The sequence below is a fragment of the Lates calcarifer genome, linkage group LG7_2 (assembly GCF_001640805.2).
Source record: "Lates calcarifer isolate ASB-BC8 linkage group LG7_2, TLL_Latcal_v3, whole genome shotgun sequence".
In the NCBI taxonomy this organism is placed as follows: domain Eukaryota; kingdom Metazoa; phylum Chordata; class Actinopteri; family Centropomidae; genus Lates; species Lates calcarifer.
This window is the reverse complement of record NC_066854.1, coordinates 3,980,695-3,996,438: the sequence shown is the minus strand read 5'-3', so window position 1 is coordinate 3,996,438 and position 15,744 is coordinate 3,980,695. Positions and strand designations below refer to the sequence as shown.

The window sequence follows — 15,744 nt, the reverse complement described above, 5'->3', positions numbered from 1 at the left end:
ACATTTCAGGTATAATGTCAGTAAGTGGCCCTCAGAGACTTTCAGCAAGGCAGTTCTGAGGACGCCTATCTCATCAGAGGTAGCCACTTGATACACCTGCACCTAATGAAACTGATTGACACTCATTGTTGGTGACAAGTTAAAAAGACTCAATCCTGAAGCTAAATGATTGTTGCACAGTGAGGAGGGCATAGGCAGAATATCTGTTGTGAACAAAGAGAGAGAAAGAGTTTTCTATCTGTTTTGCTGTGTAGAATCTTTCTGTACTCACTGGGTTTTGACTAGAGTTAGATGCATTCCAGCTTTTTTGTGCCTTTGATGTTGTTTTCTTACACCAGTCTTCTTCTACCAGTGGTTTTCTTGAAGTCTTAGCCACTCAATCAGACATTCATACTATGGGGGACAGTTTGCTTATGCATTATTCTGTTGGTCTATGGTGGGAAATAAACTGTGTAAGCATTTTTCTTCTTCAGGGTAGACCAGTATCAACCTCTGTATCTTGCTATGGTCTGTGTGAGCACTACATCCATCCATTTATTCATTCATCCATTCATTCACACATCCCTCCAGCTAGTCACAATTCCTAGATAACCTGACTTCAGATAAATGAGGAAAATCCAGCTGCTTCACATTCTTATAACATGTAAAAAATGCACATAAAGTGATAAAAGAAATGTTCAAAGAAACAGCTCTGTAATCATGGAACAGACTTAAAGCCCAGTCCCCTCTGTGCCATATGGAAATATCAACATGTAAGATAAAAATGTGATGATTTAAGAAAACCAACCCTCTCTTATCCCACTCTTTCTACCTAAGTACCTCTCTGTGCCAAACCAGGACAGGTCCTCCTTGTCAAGGTTCTTCTGAAGAAGGAAGGGGGGAGGGTTCAGCAGCTATAACTCTCCCGCTCTTCCATCTCAATCCCAAACCACTCAGACCCCTGTCGGGGAGCTGTCCTCTGTCTGAGTAACTGCACAGTGATGGATGGATTGACCTGGATAGGCCGCCATTTCCCCAGTTTATTTCAGGCCCTCCCGTCCTCTATGCGTTCTTTAAGTCTAGGTCAGTGGTTCTCAATCTGAGGTTGGAGAGTGTCTGATTTTGCAGAGGCGGACAAGGGAAATATGTTTCAAATATGACAGCATTATAATTTAAGGAGTCAGGTCATGAGGGATACCTTTTACATGCTTATTCCAATAATAAAGGGGGAGAAAAGGGTTGTTTAGCATCTGTGTTTGCCAGCATTAATTAGCAGGGTTAGGTTACAGCACCCTTCTCAGGTCATGATTATTTGAAGTCTTGAACATTTCCTCTTTTGATTTGCCTAGGAAGGTGAGAACAATGTCATTAAATCACAGCAACTAAAATAATTAGGCTGCAGTGTCAAAAATGCAAATCCCCCCCATTCGGGGGTATAATGAGATGAATATTGACATGTGATAGACAGCCTTGGCTCATGCTTGGAGAGCCTAGAATATCAAATTAAATGTATGGTGGATTGCCATCTGGACTGATGATAATATATAGCTTTTTCTTTTGGTGTTTTCACCGGTGGAAATACAGCAAAGAGCGTCCATCACACTAAATGAAGTTAAAGCGACTGAAATTAGATTTGTTTGTTCCCCACCGTCTAGATCCCTCCACTATTTGGCTGACAGATCACCTAAGCTGTCCAACAAAGATGCTGCATGTGACTTGTTTACTAGCTCTGGCTCACTTGTATATTTTGGGGAGGGGGTGGGGGTGTGAATTTGAAGAAAGTCAACTTGTCAACTTCTGCATGTTAAGGATGATGAAAACACGCCGTATGTGTGATCACACCCTCGGTGGTGCACACCACAGGTTTAGACGTCTGCCTGACTGGAACAAAGGGCACAGACACGCGATCATTGATTTGCCCAGTGTGGCGTGTCTACAGCCCCTGTGATTTAGCTCTGGGAGACCAGTGCCACTGATGCGGTCCACTCATAATACAAGCAAGGCGTTTGACAGGAAGACTAAAACAGAAACTGTGATGTATCATTTCAAGTATTGAAAAGCCCCTTTGATGCTATGCGCTACATTTTGAATTGTACTTTGAGGCATGCGTAATGACCAAAATGAGGAACATATGGTGGCAACTTGTGATTTTTAGCCCTGTAAGGAGCATATTGATATATAGATGGTTCTTCATGTGTTTTAACCACTGGAGATACAGCAGTACAGATGGCATTGTAGGTCGACCATTTCAATCCAAAGTTAAATGTCTCAAAAGCAATTGGACATGTTGCCATGAAATCTGATAAAAGATGAATCGTAGTGACTCTTGAAATCCTCTGACTTCCCTGCTAGCACCATCATCAGGTCCAAATTTCAATACTGTTTTGGCATTCCCATCAGCATCAGCCTGTTAGCATGCTACTGTTAGCATTCAGCTCAAATCACCACTGTGCCACTAGCATAGGTTTCATACTCTTAGACAGATTTTCTGTTGTTGTTTTTTTTTTCTTGATTTTTTTTTTTTTTTTTTTTTACTCAAGTAATAATCATTTTGTCAAATATTAGAAAATAACAAGTTCCCAGAGCTGAAGGTGCTTTCCTCACACTGCAGAAAAAAAACAGTTTATAATGACACTAAACAGAGATCAGCAGCAAATTATCAAATTTGAGAAACTGAAACCAATAAATGTTTTGCATTTTTGCTTGATGAATGATTTAAACTGTTATTTAACTGCTTGACTCATCAAATAATATACTAATTATACTAATTGTTTCAGGATTATATTACTGTAATATATTACTACAATACAATATTATATTACTATAATATTGTATTATACTATACAATACAATACACTCGTCTACTTGAAAAAACTGAGGGTGATCCATGTCAGATCTCATTTCCCTCCTCCCCCAGTTTATCATTGTCACTTAAGGTGCTTTTGGATAAAAGCATCTACCCAAAGAACATCTGTCTTGTTATTCAAACCAGGAAGGTGGAATCATAAAAGGGGGAAATGTCGACATAGGATGACAAAAGAAAACACAAAAGCTTAAGTAAAGGCAGAAGAAGAGTAGAGAGTGACGTGGAGTGAAACAAAGAGTAGATAAAGACAGAAGACAGGAATGGGGGAGGTACAGTAGCGCGACCCTCTTCAGAAAAAGACAGCAGTGCCACAGGCTCCCCCATTCAGAGAGCCATTATCCTGACAAGTTTAAAGATGTCATTACTCAAATCCTCTTTTTCTTAGTTGTTATTTTCATAAATTACTGACGGAGAAAAGGCTACGATTTAATCTGGAATTAGACGGGCTGAGTTGAAATGACAGTGCCCTGTAGAGCTTTTTGTGAATAGGCTTATGGCAGATAAGGAATGGTACAATTAGATTTTGGGCAGGGTGAGGGAACGGGTAAAACATGAGGACTGTTGGGTTACTCTGCCTTCTCTCTCTCTTTCTCTTTCCCTGTTTCTCATCTGTCTCGCTCTCTCCATGTTTCTAATCTCTTCTCTCTCGCTCTAGCTCTCTCCTCCTTTTCGTTGTATATCAGTGTTTTCGTATGTCTGTATGGCTTTCTCCCTTGCTCTTACTCTATCACTCTGCTCTGCTGCCACTCTCTCTAAGGGCTGAACGATTTGAGGAAAATATCTTTTTTCTGACCAATTTTGTGCCGCTTTCAATAAACAGATCTTTTTACCCCAATCACGAATCTACACTACACGACCAAATGTACGTGGACATCCCTTTCAGTATGTTTTGGTGTACTGACCTTGGTATTTTGTAGTTTTGACAAAAGCCTCTTAGCTCCAATTAAAGGATATCATACTGCATACAATTATATTTTAGGTGTCCAACTTTGTGGCAACAGTTTGGAGAAGGCCTCATCCAACACCTTTGCATTAAACTGGACATACACTGACTGCAGTCCAGGCCTTATCGCCCAGCATCAGTGTTGAACCTCGCTAATGCTCTTGTGGCTGAATGGGAGAAAATCCCTGCAGTCAGGCTCTAAAATCTTGCGGAGAGACTTCACAGAGGAGTGGAGGCTCTCACAGCAGAAGATTAATACCCATGGCTTTGGAACGGGATGATCAACGATCACATATGGGTGTAATTTTAAGGAAAATGCTGGAAAGTCACATTTCATATCTGATTCCTGAAAGGAGACCCCGTAATGCTACTGTTGACAGCTCTGCATTTTAGCTGCTTGAGCTAATGTTAGGTCATAGCCAGGAAGGTCTTAATTAAGAGCTTTTATAAATGTTTTAACTGGCAAATCCTGACAACTTTGTCCACTTGTTTCCTGTCATTTATGTTTATCAACAACCAAAATCCCTGCCTATTTTTTGACATGAAGCAGTCTCCTAGAGTCTCCTACACATCCTTCCTGCCTACTTTGGATATAAAGATGCTCAGCTTTCAGCCCTGTCTGTCCATCACTCTCATGCCTCTCTCTAACATACTTTTCTCCATCAGTTCGCCCATCTATCATCTTCCTCTCATAACCTGTCTCTCTTTCCCTCTCCCTCCTGCTCGTTGCCAGCGCTCGTTGCAGGCAGGAGCCTATAAAGCGTTCTCCAAGAGCCTCTCTAATGACCTCTGAGACCTGGATGCCCTGCTTCAGCACCAGCTAATGGAGGGAATGCAATTAACTTCAACACTGGCACCTGGGAGGCTGGAGCGAGTGCGTGCGTGTGCAATTGTGTGTGCGTGTGTGAGAGCATTCGGAAGTAACAGATTACACATAATGGGATTACAGTGACTCAGGAAACACCCAGTTATCAGATTACAGATGAGAAATATGTGATTGCTTATTTGATTACTGCCCAAAAAAACATTTACAAATGGAAAAAGCATTTTGATTGCGCATCATTTTTGAGTGAGTGAGTGAATAGTGTCAGCTAATGTGGATCTTATTAAATAATACAGAATAAATAATGGTTTTCAACAACAGCGCTGTCCAAAATCCTGATTCTTTAAATCAGAAGAAATAATCCACTTAGCTTCATAATCTACATTATATGTTTTACAGGCAAAGTAATCCAAAAGTAACAGAGCATAATCAGATTATGTTGCTGAGTTTGGGCTAATCCAGTGGATTAGGTTACTGATTGCCATTTTGAGCTGCCAGTCAGTTATATTGTATGTAGTATTGTATTAAAAAAGTAGCCGCTCCAGTCCAGTGTGTGATGTGTGTTTAAGAAGGGGAGTATGTACCTGCTCTACTTGCCTATTTGTGCGAGGGCATCTTGAGGGAGAGGAGAGCGGAGGAGGAGGAGGAGGACGGGGGGAGGAAGGGGGGTATCTGTTGCTAGGCAACGGCAGGCAGCGTATCGTTGGAAGAGTCGGTAGCTGAGTGGTTATGTACTGCTGCAGGCTCTGGTCTGTTAGTGCCCCTCCTCCCTCTCCTCCTCCTGCACCACCACCACCACCACCACCACTTCTACTACTACTACTACCACCACCACTATCACCACCCCAGCCTCCCGCTCCCCACCACCACCTCCCCCTATCTTGCCCCGTACAGCTCTACGGTTACCGTCGCTAGGCAACTGCCTCCGTGCTCTACCAGCGTGCTCGGTAATTGGCCGGTGGCATGGTGGCGTGCCGTTGCCAGATCCAGCCAGCTGCACTGACTACTGCCTCCTCATGTTTCAGCCCCCCCCCCTCCGCCGGCCCACCAACTCCCTCCACCTTCTCACACACACATATATACACTCCGCCCCCTTGCTCCCGTTGCTAGGCAACACAATCAGGCATCCCTGCCTCCCGGGAATCTCATTGGCCAGAGCCGGATGGCCCAGACCTGCTGTTCTGAGTGTTTCTGGGAAGTGAGGCAGTTTGAAGGGATTCATGTCCACAACAGGGACATGGATGGTTGGATAGAAGAGGATAGGGCTAATTCCTGGATCTCTAAACTAAAGGGGCTTAAACTGCACCTTTTATTAGCACAAAATGTTTACTAAAAAGGGTTTACCTGCCGTAAATATTTTATCTGAAATAAATTCTTTTACTGCTAAATGGATGTAAGTGATACTGAAAATGATGTACTTACAGGGGAAAGAAGTCAAATTTAATCAAAAGTGTTATCAGTTTGTATTCATTACTGGTGTTTGTTTGCTGTCATGACTGGAGGTCGTTCTTTTCTCACTTGTTCATTTATCACCTCATCATAGCTGTAACCTAATGCACCTGTGTTTCTCACCACCAAACCTTAAATGATTCCTGCTAATGGAGCTCTCTGTAACATGGCTGCTCTGCGAGCATGTTTAATGGAAAATGCATGAGCGGGTCATATGTTGAGAGATTTGTGTTGCTTTCTCATTTGCCTTGGCTTGTGCCAATCAGCTTTGCATATTAGCCATGAAATTGCAGTTCATGTTAGTGACATTTAAGACACTGAAAACACAGAAATGCACCTTTAATTGGAACACAGAGGTGCTGTATACGTTATTGATTTTTCAGCTTCTTCCCCATGAACAAATCTGCACACAATCAGTAGATCTCTACAACAGCTGGTACCAATAACCACTACTTTCTTCACATGAGCACTCTCCTCTGTCCTCACTGTCCTCACAAAGCAGTTGATCTATTGATTGTGTCCCTTTTGATAATCACATTCAACAAATTAAGCCAGTTTTTTGTGCTGAAGCCACTCAAGCAGAGCTGGTCAGTGTGTCAGTGTGTCTGCATTCAACCACGAGCCAGCGGTCCAGATGGGATGTGACTGATGCAGGTGACATCTTCAGGAACTGGACGCAGCTGGCAGATTGTGGCTTCCTTGCCATTATGTTGTGTGACTGGCCTAATTATCACCACCACCACCCCCACCACCACCCCTGCTCAGCATATCTGCAGCCTCCTCTGCCTTAATCCACTTCTGCGGCACTTCTCTCCTACTCCACTTTTCCCCTCTTCTGGTCTCATCTCACCTCCTCTTCTCACTCTCTCATCCACCTTGCCTCTAATCCCCCTCCCACCCCCACCCCACTCCACTTCTTCTCTCGCTCCACTTCTCTTTACCCTCTACTCCTCTTCTGCATGTTCAGCAAGATTGGAGACCAGTGGGAGCTTCGCCATCTCAGTGTTAAACATTGCCTCTCTCTCTTTTCAACCCCTAAAAAAAGCAGGGGGTAAAAAAAGTAAAGGCTGGCACAGGGATCTTTATTGGTGAAATAGAACTCAAACTGCAGTGAAATCAAAATATGCAGGATACAGCCTTTTTAAATAAAATCTCTTAAAGTTGCAACATGCACCAAACACCAACTCGAGGGCACCAGATATTTGTATTCGTGATTCCACAGTAGTACCGCAGAGTTTTATTTTGTATGACCACAGAGGACAAATAGGCGTGTGATTGGTGGATGAGTGATGAAACAGGTGCTTATGCGTGTTTTTTTTTTTTGTTGTTGTTGTTTTCATTCCCCAGGTGAGAAACCGTACAAGTGCTCGTGGGAGGGCTGCGAGTGGCGATTCGCCCGGAGCGACGAGCTGACGAGGCACTACCGCAAACACACCGGCGCCAAGCCTTTTAAGTGCAACCACTGTGACAGGTCTGTCAAAACACAACTCTCCCTCCTTCCCTCTCCCTTATATGTTTCTTCTTCCATTTTCCAAGGGTTATTTGAAGTACTTCCACTTGCACAGCAGGCTATGTTTTCCCATTGTGTTTTGTACACAGTTAGGTTTAGTAAAGAAGCACTACAAGATGCTGGTAACACACCCAAATGTGTTTGGTACTGACCCAGTTTAAAAGTGTGCTGGCAGGATTACTAATGTGTGCTCCTCCTGCAACACACGCAAAGACTCAACCTGCTCTGTCTTTCAATGGGAATCCAAAGGGTGCTCGCTCTGCTCTGTACCCACATTCGGCCCTGTGCAGCATATTAATCGTGAATCTTCTCACATGCTGATACATGGCCTTGATTTGGAGGCTGCTTTCACACAGGGACAGAGGTGTAAAATGGCTGTAGAACTCATTAGCACCACCACATGTCTCTGGTATGGAATTTTAATTTGAACACAAGTTTTGGGGCACTACTTCGTGCTGAATCACACACTTTAAAGGGTTTGTAAGATCATTTAATGTTTAATTGTCTGTTAATGCTTCATAGATAAGTTAAAGACTATTAGTAAGGAAAACATTTGTGTTTTCAGGTTATAAAAATGTCTTTTCCAGTTTTGCTAAACTGATTTTGACCCAAAATACAGGTATATGTGTTAGTGTAAATAATACCTCAGGGTGGCCCAGTGATTGGAGGAAGTTTCCTGTAAACCGGATGATTCCTGGTTTGATCCCTTTGACCTGAGCACAGAGTGTCCTTGAGCAGAGCAAAGTGCTCTTCCGATCAGTTTGCCACACACAATATCCATTTTGAAATCATGCTTAAAATATAATTGCTCAGTAAATGGGGAAATGGCTGCCAACTGTCCCTTCTTATTATGCCTTTTCTGACCTTTCTTGACACTTCATGTTTAGCATCCTACAAAGCAGAACAGACCTTCCTGATCTCAGTCAGAGGTGTGGAGGTGCATGGCTTTGTCACTTTGAACAGTTGACTCTGCCTCTGCTCCTTAATTAGTCACCCTGGCTTCAGTTTAATTATGAAGCACAGCAAAATGGTCATTTTCCTGGCTCCTTAAATGTGGCTCCAGTGAGCCACATTGAGTCCAGCAACTCAACACACACAAATGTTTTCTTCTATTTTAATTACATCATTCTGTCTGTGATCCGTCCCTCACTGACACCTCTGGGATCTCTGAGCAATATTGTCGACAGGAGCCACCACAGTATTTAAGGCAGAGGACCTCAGGTGAAAATTTGGGTGAAAAGCTCATTTTAAAGGTATTACACTGCAAATCTATAGTTTAATAAAACATTAATATATTTCACATTTTTATTCCTGATGCTATGAGAAGTAAATATAAACACAAGAATCGTCGCGCTCACAAAAAGATACGGCATCTGAATGTAAAACACTTTAAAATTATATTGTTTTTTCATTTTGATTTTATTTTTATTTTTATTTATTTATTTGCTGCGTAGATATAACTGTATCAATAATAATATCAAATTTATCTGTAAATGACATAGAACAGTATTTAGATATTCATGAAGCTGGAAATTTACAAAGATGTCATCCAGTGTCAAAGACCGTTCTACACAATACACTGTGTGTGTATATGAGTGTGTGTGTGTCCCGGTTAGACAATAGGTCACAATACAGAATATGTGACCTCTTGAATCATGTATAGGTTCATTATGAAAGGACAAAAAGAAATCCCTCTTCACCTGGGGTACTTTGCCTTAATGTGTGTGAAAGAGTGTGTGTCTTGGTCATCAGTGCATGAGCATATGTGTGTGTGTGTGAGGGAGCAGAGGGCCAGGCAGTCAACTTAATCAGGTCTCAGCTGGACAGACTGTAAATACAGTATCCCCCCCCCTCAAATTTCCCACCTCCCCCAAACACCAGACCCCAACCCCCCACCCCCCTGCAGGCACATCCCTAATTCTGGCCCACCTCTGTCATGTGTCACAAGGCGCCCAACCCCTCCAGCCCAACACACACAAACACACACATACACCCTGCTGAGATGAAGGAAGAGGGGAAACAGGGGAGACAGAGAAGACGGGATGGAAGATTGAGGATGGGGTGGAGGGGTGTGGGGGGCGGGGGAGTTGGGGGAGGAGGAGACAGACCCACGGTGTGCCAGCTGGTGTCGTGCCCCCGAGTCGTGACTCATACTTTACCATCTGTCTCACGGAGCGCACACACATCTCCACTCACACTCACAAAAACACACCATGCACATCTCCTGAGCCGTCCATTGATCCCACGTGTGTTTGTTTGCGTGCACACACACACACACACACACACATACGCAGGTGTGACAGTAAGACAGATGACTGGTGGCTCATCACAGTGTAACTCCCCCTCTTGGCCAAACACTGATTCATCTCGACATCTTAGACAGTTGTCTCTGTCTTGGTGGAAAGAGCCAATCTAAAACTGGTGTCAGAAAAGAAAATCAACAGTTGCAGAGCTGTATGAGGGAGTCTGACTCTCTGACTGCAGCTTCACGTTTAAATGCTTTTTAGTTTGCCAGAGTGGATTAAGGCATAATTGAAATATTTATATGATGATAAATGATTATCAGTTTGCTCGTTGTAAGGAGTGCTAGCAAATGTCCATTTTAGACTAATTCTGAGATTTGGTTGCTAATGTCAAACAAACATGCATCACATGACATCGTGGGACAACATCCCTTTGAGCCAGTGGTGTTTTTTCAGACGTTCTGCACTCTTTTACTAACACACACCTTCTTTTCAGACACAGTTCCTGGCTTTATGTCAGAAAATTTTACAGCACATTCAGAAAACAAAGCAATTTGGGAGCAATTTTGTAGCATCTTGTTTCTTTTTTCCTCCTAAATATTATTAAATTGAATCGCATTTGTAAACTCTAAAACAAGCCTTCATCTCAAATATTTCTTAACACACTAATCACTAGAACACACGGCTTCCAATTACCTAAAAGAAAGCAACAATTGCTTTTTGCAAAGCACTCCTCTTGGGAATGGAGCTGTAATATTAGTTCAGTGAGCATGCAGCAGAAACACTGTTGATCTAGTAATGGTGAATTCAAAAGTAGGCCTCACATAATGGCTGCATCTGTATGTAAGCATGCATGGAATAAACAAAACACCAGCTGAAAGCATACATTATGACAATTTGTGGCAATCAGGTTGAAATAATCAAACATTCTAAAACCGGTGTACTTCCAGAGCAGTCTCATTTTTCACCGTAGCAGCTACGCCCCAGCAATTCTGCAAGACGGATTTCAGATGAGAGGCTTCGATTCATCTAATTTATCTATCGTTTTACAGCACATGTTTTGCATGCTGCTTTTTTTCTCCCTTTCCTCCCTCCCACCACAGTATTTCAACAGATCCATCTGTGGGCTCTCTAGTTATTCATGGCGCAGCTGAAGTCATTAAGAGTGCTGCTGAAAATGCTGATTATGAATTAGTTACACATATACTAATTGCGTGTGCATTAGTGGCTCAGCACTCACTAGCTAACAGCAACATTTAGCTCAATCGACAAAACAAACTTCTTTCCCCTGCATCGGTAACAAGCTAACAAGCTGCTCTCTGTTTCTCTCTTTGGTTGCAGGTGTTTCTCGCGGTCGGATCACTTGGCGCTACACATGAAGAGGCACATCTGAGGAATTCAAGAGAGGTCACCGGGAGTGGAAGAGAGGGGAAGGGGATGGAGGCGGAGTGGAGGAAGAAAACTGAAAAATAACACTATGGATGTGAGAGAGAAAGAGATAGAGGGATGGACTCAAAAGAGACCAGATTTCTGGACTGGAGGGAGAGGCAGCACACAGGGACGCTGACTACAGACAGAAATACAGGCAGACAGACAGACAGGTCCTTAGTGGCTCTGTAAATCTGTGCTCAACCAGTTGGTCCATGATTCCACTATGACACATCATCACCTCGCAAATGTCTCCCGTTGTTGTCGCGTGGACGATACAGACGCTCCAACCCACCCTTCATATGTGTCTCAGAGGGGATGTCGTGTGATGAATGGTGGACCACGTGCCTGTAGTTGGCAGCTCTTTGTTTAAGTCGTCTTTGCAGTCTTTGCTGTTGTCCCTCAGCTGAAACGCTTCCAAAACGTCAGCCCTGGTCATGCAGCAGTGCTCCACGTGCCAGCGAGTACACCAACGCCAAACCAGACCAGTTGTACAGTAATTTTAGTATGCTAAGTGCAGAACTGCTGTTTGTATAGTCAAGATTTCCTCTTCTTAGAGCGTACCTTAAGCTGACGAGAACAGTTCATTTCCAGTAGCTTAACAGCATCATCTCACAGGATAAGCAAGCAAGAAAGCTGGCTTTCACTCCTTCAAACTCGCCACAATTCACCAAAGGGTTTATCATCTTATATATAGGACAGATAATAATTTGACAGTTTTTCATCTGACCTCTGTCGCATCTGCCAACTGGATCCATTTATAAATCCTTCTGGTTCGATGGCATCGGAGCACATGTTTGAACGGTGCATTAGATTGGATTTCCTGAAGATTTGAGGATGGGAGTGTGTTGCACTCGTGCTGTGAAGAATGATTGAGGTCATACAGGGGGCTGGCTTGCTTTATGAACATCATCCATTGAGGGTTACCACTGGATGAGGCTAACTAATCTACTCTGGGAAAAGACTCTTCATCTCCTAGAATGTCAGCTGAAACCAAGCGTCTCAAGAGATGCTAGATGGCTCCTTAGAGTGTTTTTCCTCTCCAGGATCTCGGCTCTACTAAGTTGTTGCCAGAAACTGTTGCACAATTGACTCTTCGCAAACTTTTTGTAAAAATGCCCCATTGTCTTGAACTGGGAGACAATTTGGGACTCACCAAACGCTGGCTTTCACGTGCCGACGAACCGTGGACAGCCAAATGCACAAGTTGAAGCAGCTAGCTGGCTGCTATAGCACACTGAACGCAAACAAGATCACTATGTATGTAAAGGCTATATTGTTTCTAAGAAAAAGATTCTCCTATTTGTTCAACAAAAACAATTGAAAAGACCATTTTGAAGAACACATTGGAAATGGATGCAGCCAAAAAACAAAAAAACAAACAACACAAGTGTCTACTGTAGATGCCTGAAATGATCTCTTTGGCCTTTGAGAGTGATTGGCACCTAACTAGCCACTGGGTCGAGGAGGGTTTGTCCCGTTTGCACCACCCATGCAGAACTCTTCCAATTTAGCAGCTTTCAGACTTCATTTCAGAGAAAAGCAGCACTCATCATCTCCTAATCTGGCCCTATGCATATCTAAAAAAGAACATTCCTGCTGACTTCCTGACCGTACATGTACTGTATGTCTGAGTGCAGATTTCTACCCTGCTGGACATGAAAGGACTTGTAGGAAGACACACGACACAAATTCAATCAATTGGGTGGCTCTTGTCAGAGCAAATCAATGTGAATGTATCTGTTCTAAGTCTGTACATGTTGCTGGGCCCATGAAAACACTTGGTGTGGTTGCTAAGATCATACCAGACACAATTTGTTGTTCATAGTTTCTCTTTTTCACATTACAAATGAACAGTTAGACTTGGAATAACTAGGTAGCCACGGGTGATAGCTCTACACATTTTACTGGTCGTACTGGGAGGCCATGAGTGCAGATTTCCAGTGGGTGGCTGAAGTAGGTTAGGTGGGGATGGATCTGCTCAGTCAGCAATGATAACTGCCCCATCAGCTCATGAAACTGCAGTGGAGTGAAATCCACATGCACACAGAGACACATATATGCACTGCTAAAAAACTGGAATTAACATTTGCCCTTGATGATCTGACTCTTGTCCGATAGAACAAAGATGATAGATAGATAAAATCCAGCTCTCTGCCACATCACACTAAAAGTGTCATGTGTTTAATCCACAAATGAATTTTGGATGAACGTCGGCTCAGCTCAAGCGCACACAAATCAAGAAGGCAGCTTGGACAAAAGTAGATTATCAAGATACTGATGAACTTGATTGGGAACAGCTACGTCAAGGTGTTCATTCTTTATTTTACAAGACTTTTAATAGTTTGAGGCAAAGTGAAGCACACAGCACTCTGCCTCTTGGCAAGGGACACACAAAATTGATTTCACTCTGTATACCAGAGGCGCATTTCAATTTTGGGTATGAATGCAGCCCAGCTCAATCATATCTAGACATGATCTGTCTGCAGCTCTGGAAGTAGATACTAAATCAATTCCTGCTTCACATTAATAGCAAACACTTTCTTTCTTAATGTGAAAACAAGCCAGGCTCACTTTTACATCATGGTGACAGGCCTCTACATGCAAAGAGAGGAGGGAGTGACCACAATAGAAACCAACTGATACAAGTTTTAACTGCTGGTTTATTTTCAAGGAGACCAAAAATTCTCATTATCCATCCAGGCTGCACGCTATCAATGCTACCAGTCATTACTGAAAGTCATTCAGTGGATAGTGACAAACATTTAAAGGAGCTATATGTATGTTTTTGCTACTATTATCTAGCCTATGTTAGTCCAGAGGAAATGATGGGAGTTCAGCATCAAACATTTTGCCTCTATTTCTATCACAGTTAGCATGCTAACCAGCTAGCTTCAATGTGTCTTGTCACTTTCAGATTCTAACCTTTTGTATTGTAAATGCAACAATGGCTGAAGCTGTTGCCAGGCGACCATCACCACCACCTCTCCCTGGATACAGAAAACGTACATATAGCCCCTTCAAGACTGGGTTCATACATCCAGTTCAGATGGGAATGTCAGAGCAGGTTAGCAGGTTCATGTTTTCCCTGCTCAGCCCGACTCTCAGTGAGGAAGATAAAATGAAGACTAGCAGTTTAACCCACGGGTTAAAATTGTATCATCAATGGCAGCTCTACTTGTGTGTTTCAGTATTTCAACGGGACACTCTCCTGTTGAACTGAATTGTTGCGAATGTGGGAATGTGCGGCTCTGGATTGTTTTTTGTTTGTTTGCTTGTTTTCGTTCATGTTCTGTACCAATCATAGAGGATTTTGGACTGAATGAATGTTTTCATGTTCATTGAGACTTTGAGGAGCCAAGACATGGAAATTTCCCATTTACAGGACAGTTTCAAATTTGATTCTGACTTCTTGGGACTTGACATAAATAAAAATTGTCCCTAAAGTGTACACCGGGAGCTCAAAAACTGGGATTTCAAATGTGAATGTGTTTTCTGGAAAGGCTGTTTCATGTTGTCTCAGAGGATGCGGTTCAGTTTTGTGTCATCTTAATGAATGATTGTCAATTCTGCTGTGCCTGTGTGTTCTTCGTCTGTTTGTATTTGCACTCTGAATTTTTGGAAAAATCACTTGCATATCTGATGTTTTCTGTCCACTTGTACACTACACTTCACACACACGACGACCCTGGGTGATGAAACACTGATCACAAAGTCTGTATAGTAGCTGTTTTTAGCACAAATGTACACACTTGCATTACACGTTACATGGATTCACACACATTGCAGACGTTCAAACATACCTACACACACTACATGCATGCAAACACTCCGCGGACACAGATCCATACATACAAGCGCATTCAAAACATACAAGTACACACAAACACCTGAACATACTCACACACACACACACACACACACACTTATTCTCCGTTCTCCTTGTGTGTTTTTCACCGTTTTTCATGCCACATTGTGAGAGTCAGAGATCCTGACTGCAGCCCTTGCTCTCAGCAGAGGGGGGTGGGGGGGATTTGAGATGGGGGGCATGCATTACTATGTGTGACACCACCTCTGTTTCCACCAGGTCTGAATTTCAAATCAAACGCACCCCCTTTTTCTACCAGCATTCCCTCATCGCTTCCCCCTCCCTCTCTTCTCCCCCCCACACCTCCCCTCCCCCCACTTCCATTTTCTCAGATATGATCCCTTTCAACTTCTCTGTCCACCCCCCCCCCCCCCCCCCCCACTCCACTCCCCACCCTCCCCCCACCACCACCTCTCTTCCCCTTCCTCACCCCCCTCTCCACCTTTTTTCCTCCGTTGTCTTTCTCCTTTTCTTTCGCTGTACAAAGTGTTTCAAATTTATCATTTGTATATTATGATGTATGGGTACGATAATGTTCTTTATTATGGAAAAATGAGAAAGATTTATTTTTGTTACTGGTTTGTTTCATAATTCTTTTTTAAATTGGTATTGTAATATCTCTATGCAAGGAACTG

At 42.9% G+C, this 15,744-nt stretch overlaps 1 protein-coding gene across 1 annotated transcript in view; it reads left to right on the top strand.

The window, feature by feature from the left end:
- The window catches only part of klf7a (Kruppel-like factor 7a), a 36,701-nt gene extending 21,240 nt beyond the window's left edge, over positions 1-15,461 (top strand). Inside the window, exons 3-4 of the mRNA XM_018661058.2 lie at positions 7,408-7,531; positions 11,155-15,461. Of these exons, the coding sequence (XP_018516574.1) occupies positions 7,408-7,531; positions 11,155-11,206 (176 nt within the window). The 3' untranslated portion in view covers positions 11,207-15,461. The remainder of the gene's footprint in view (positions 1-7,407; positions 7,532-11,154) is intronic.
- Positions 15,462-15,744: the final 283 nt, after the last annotated feature.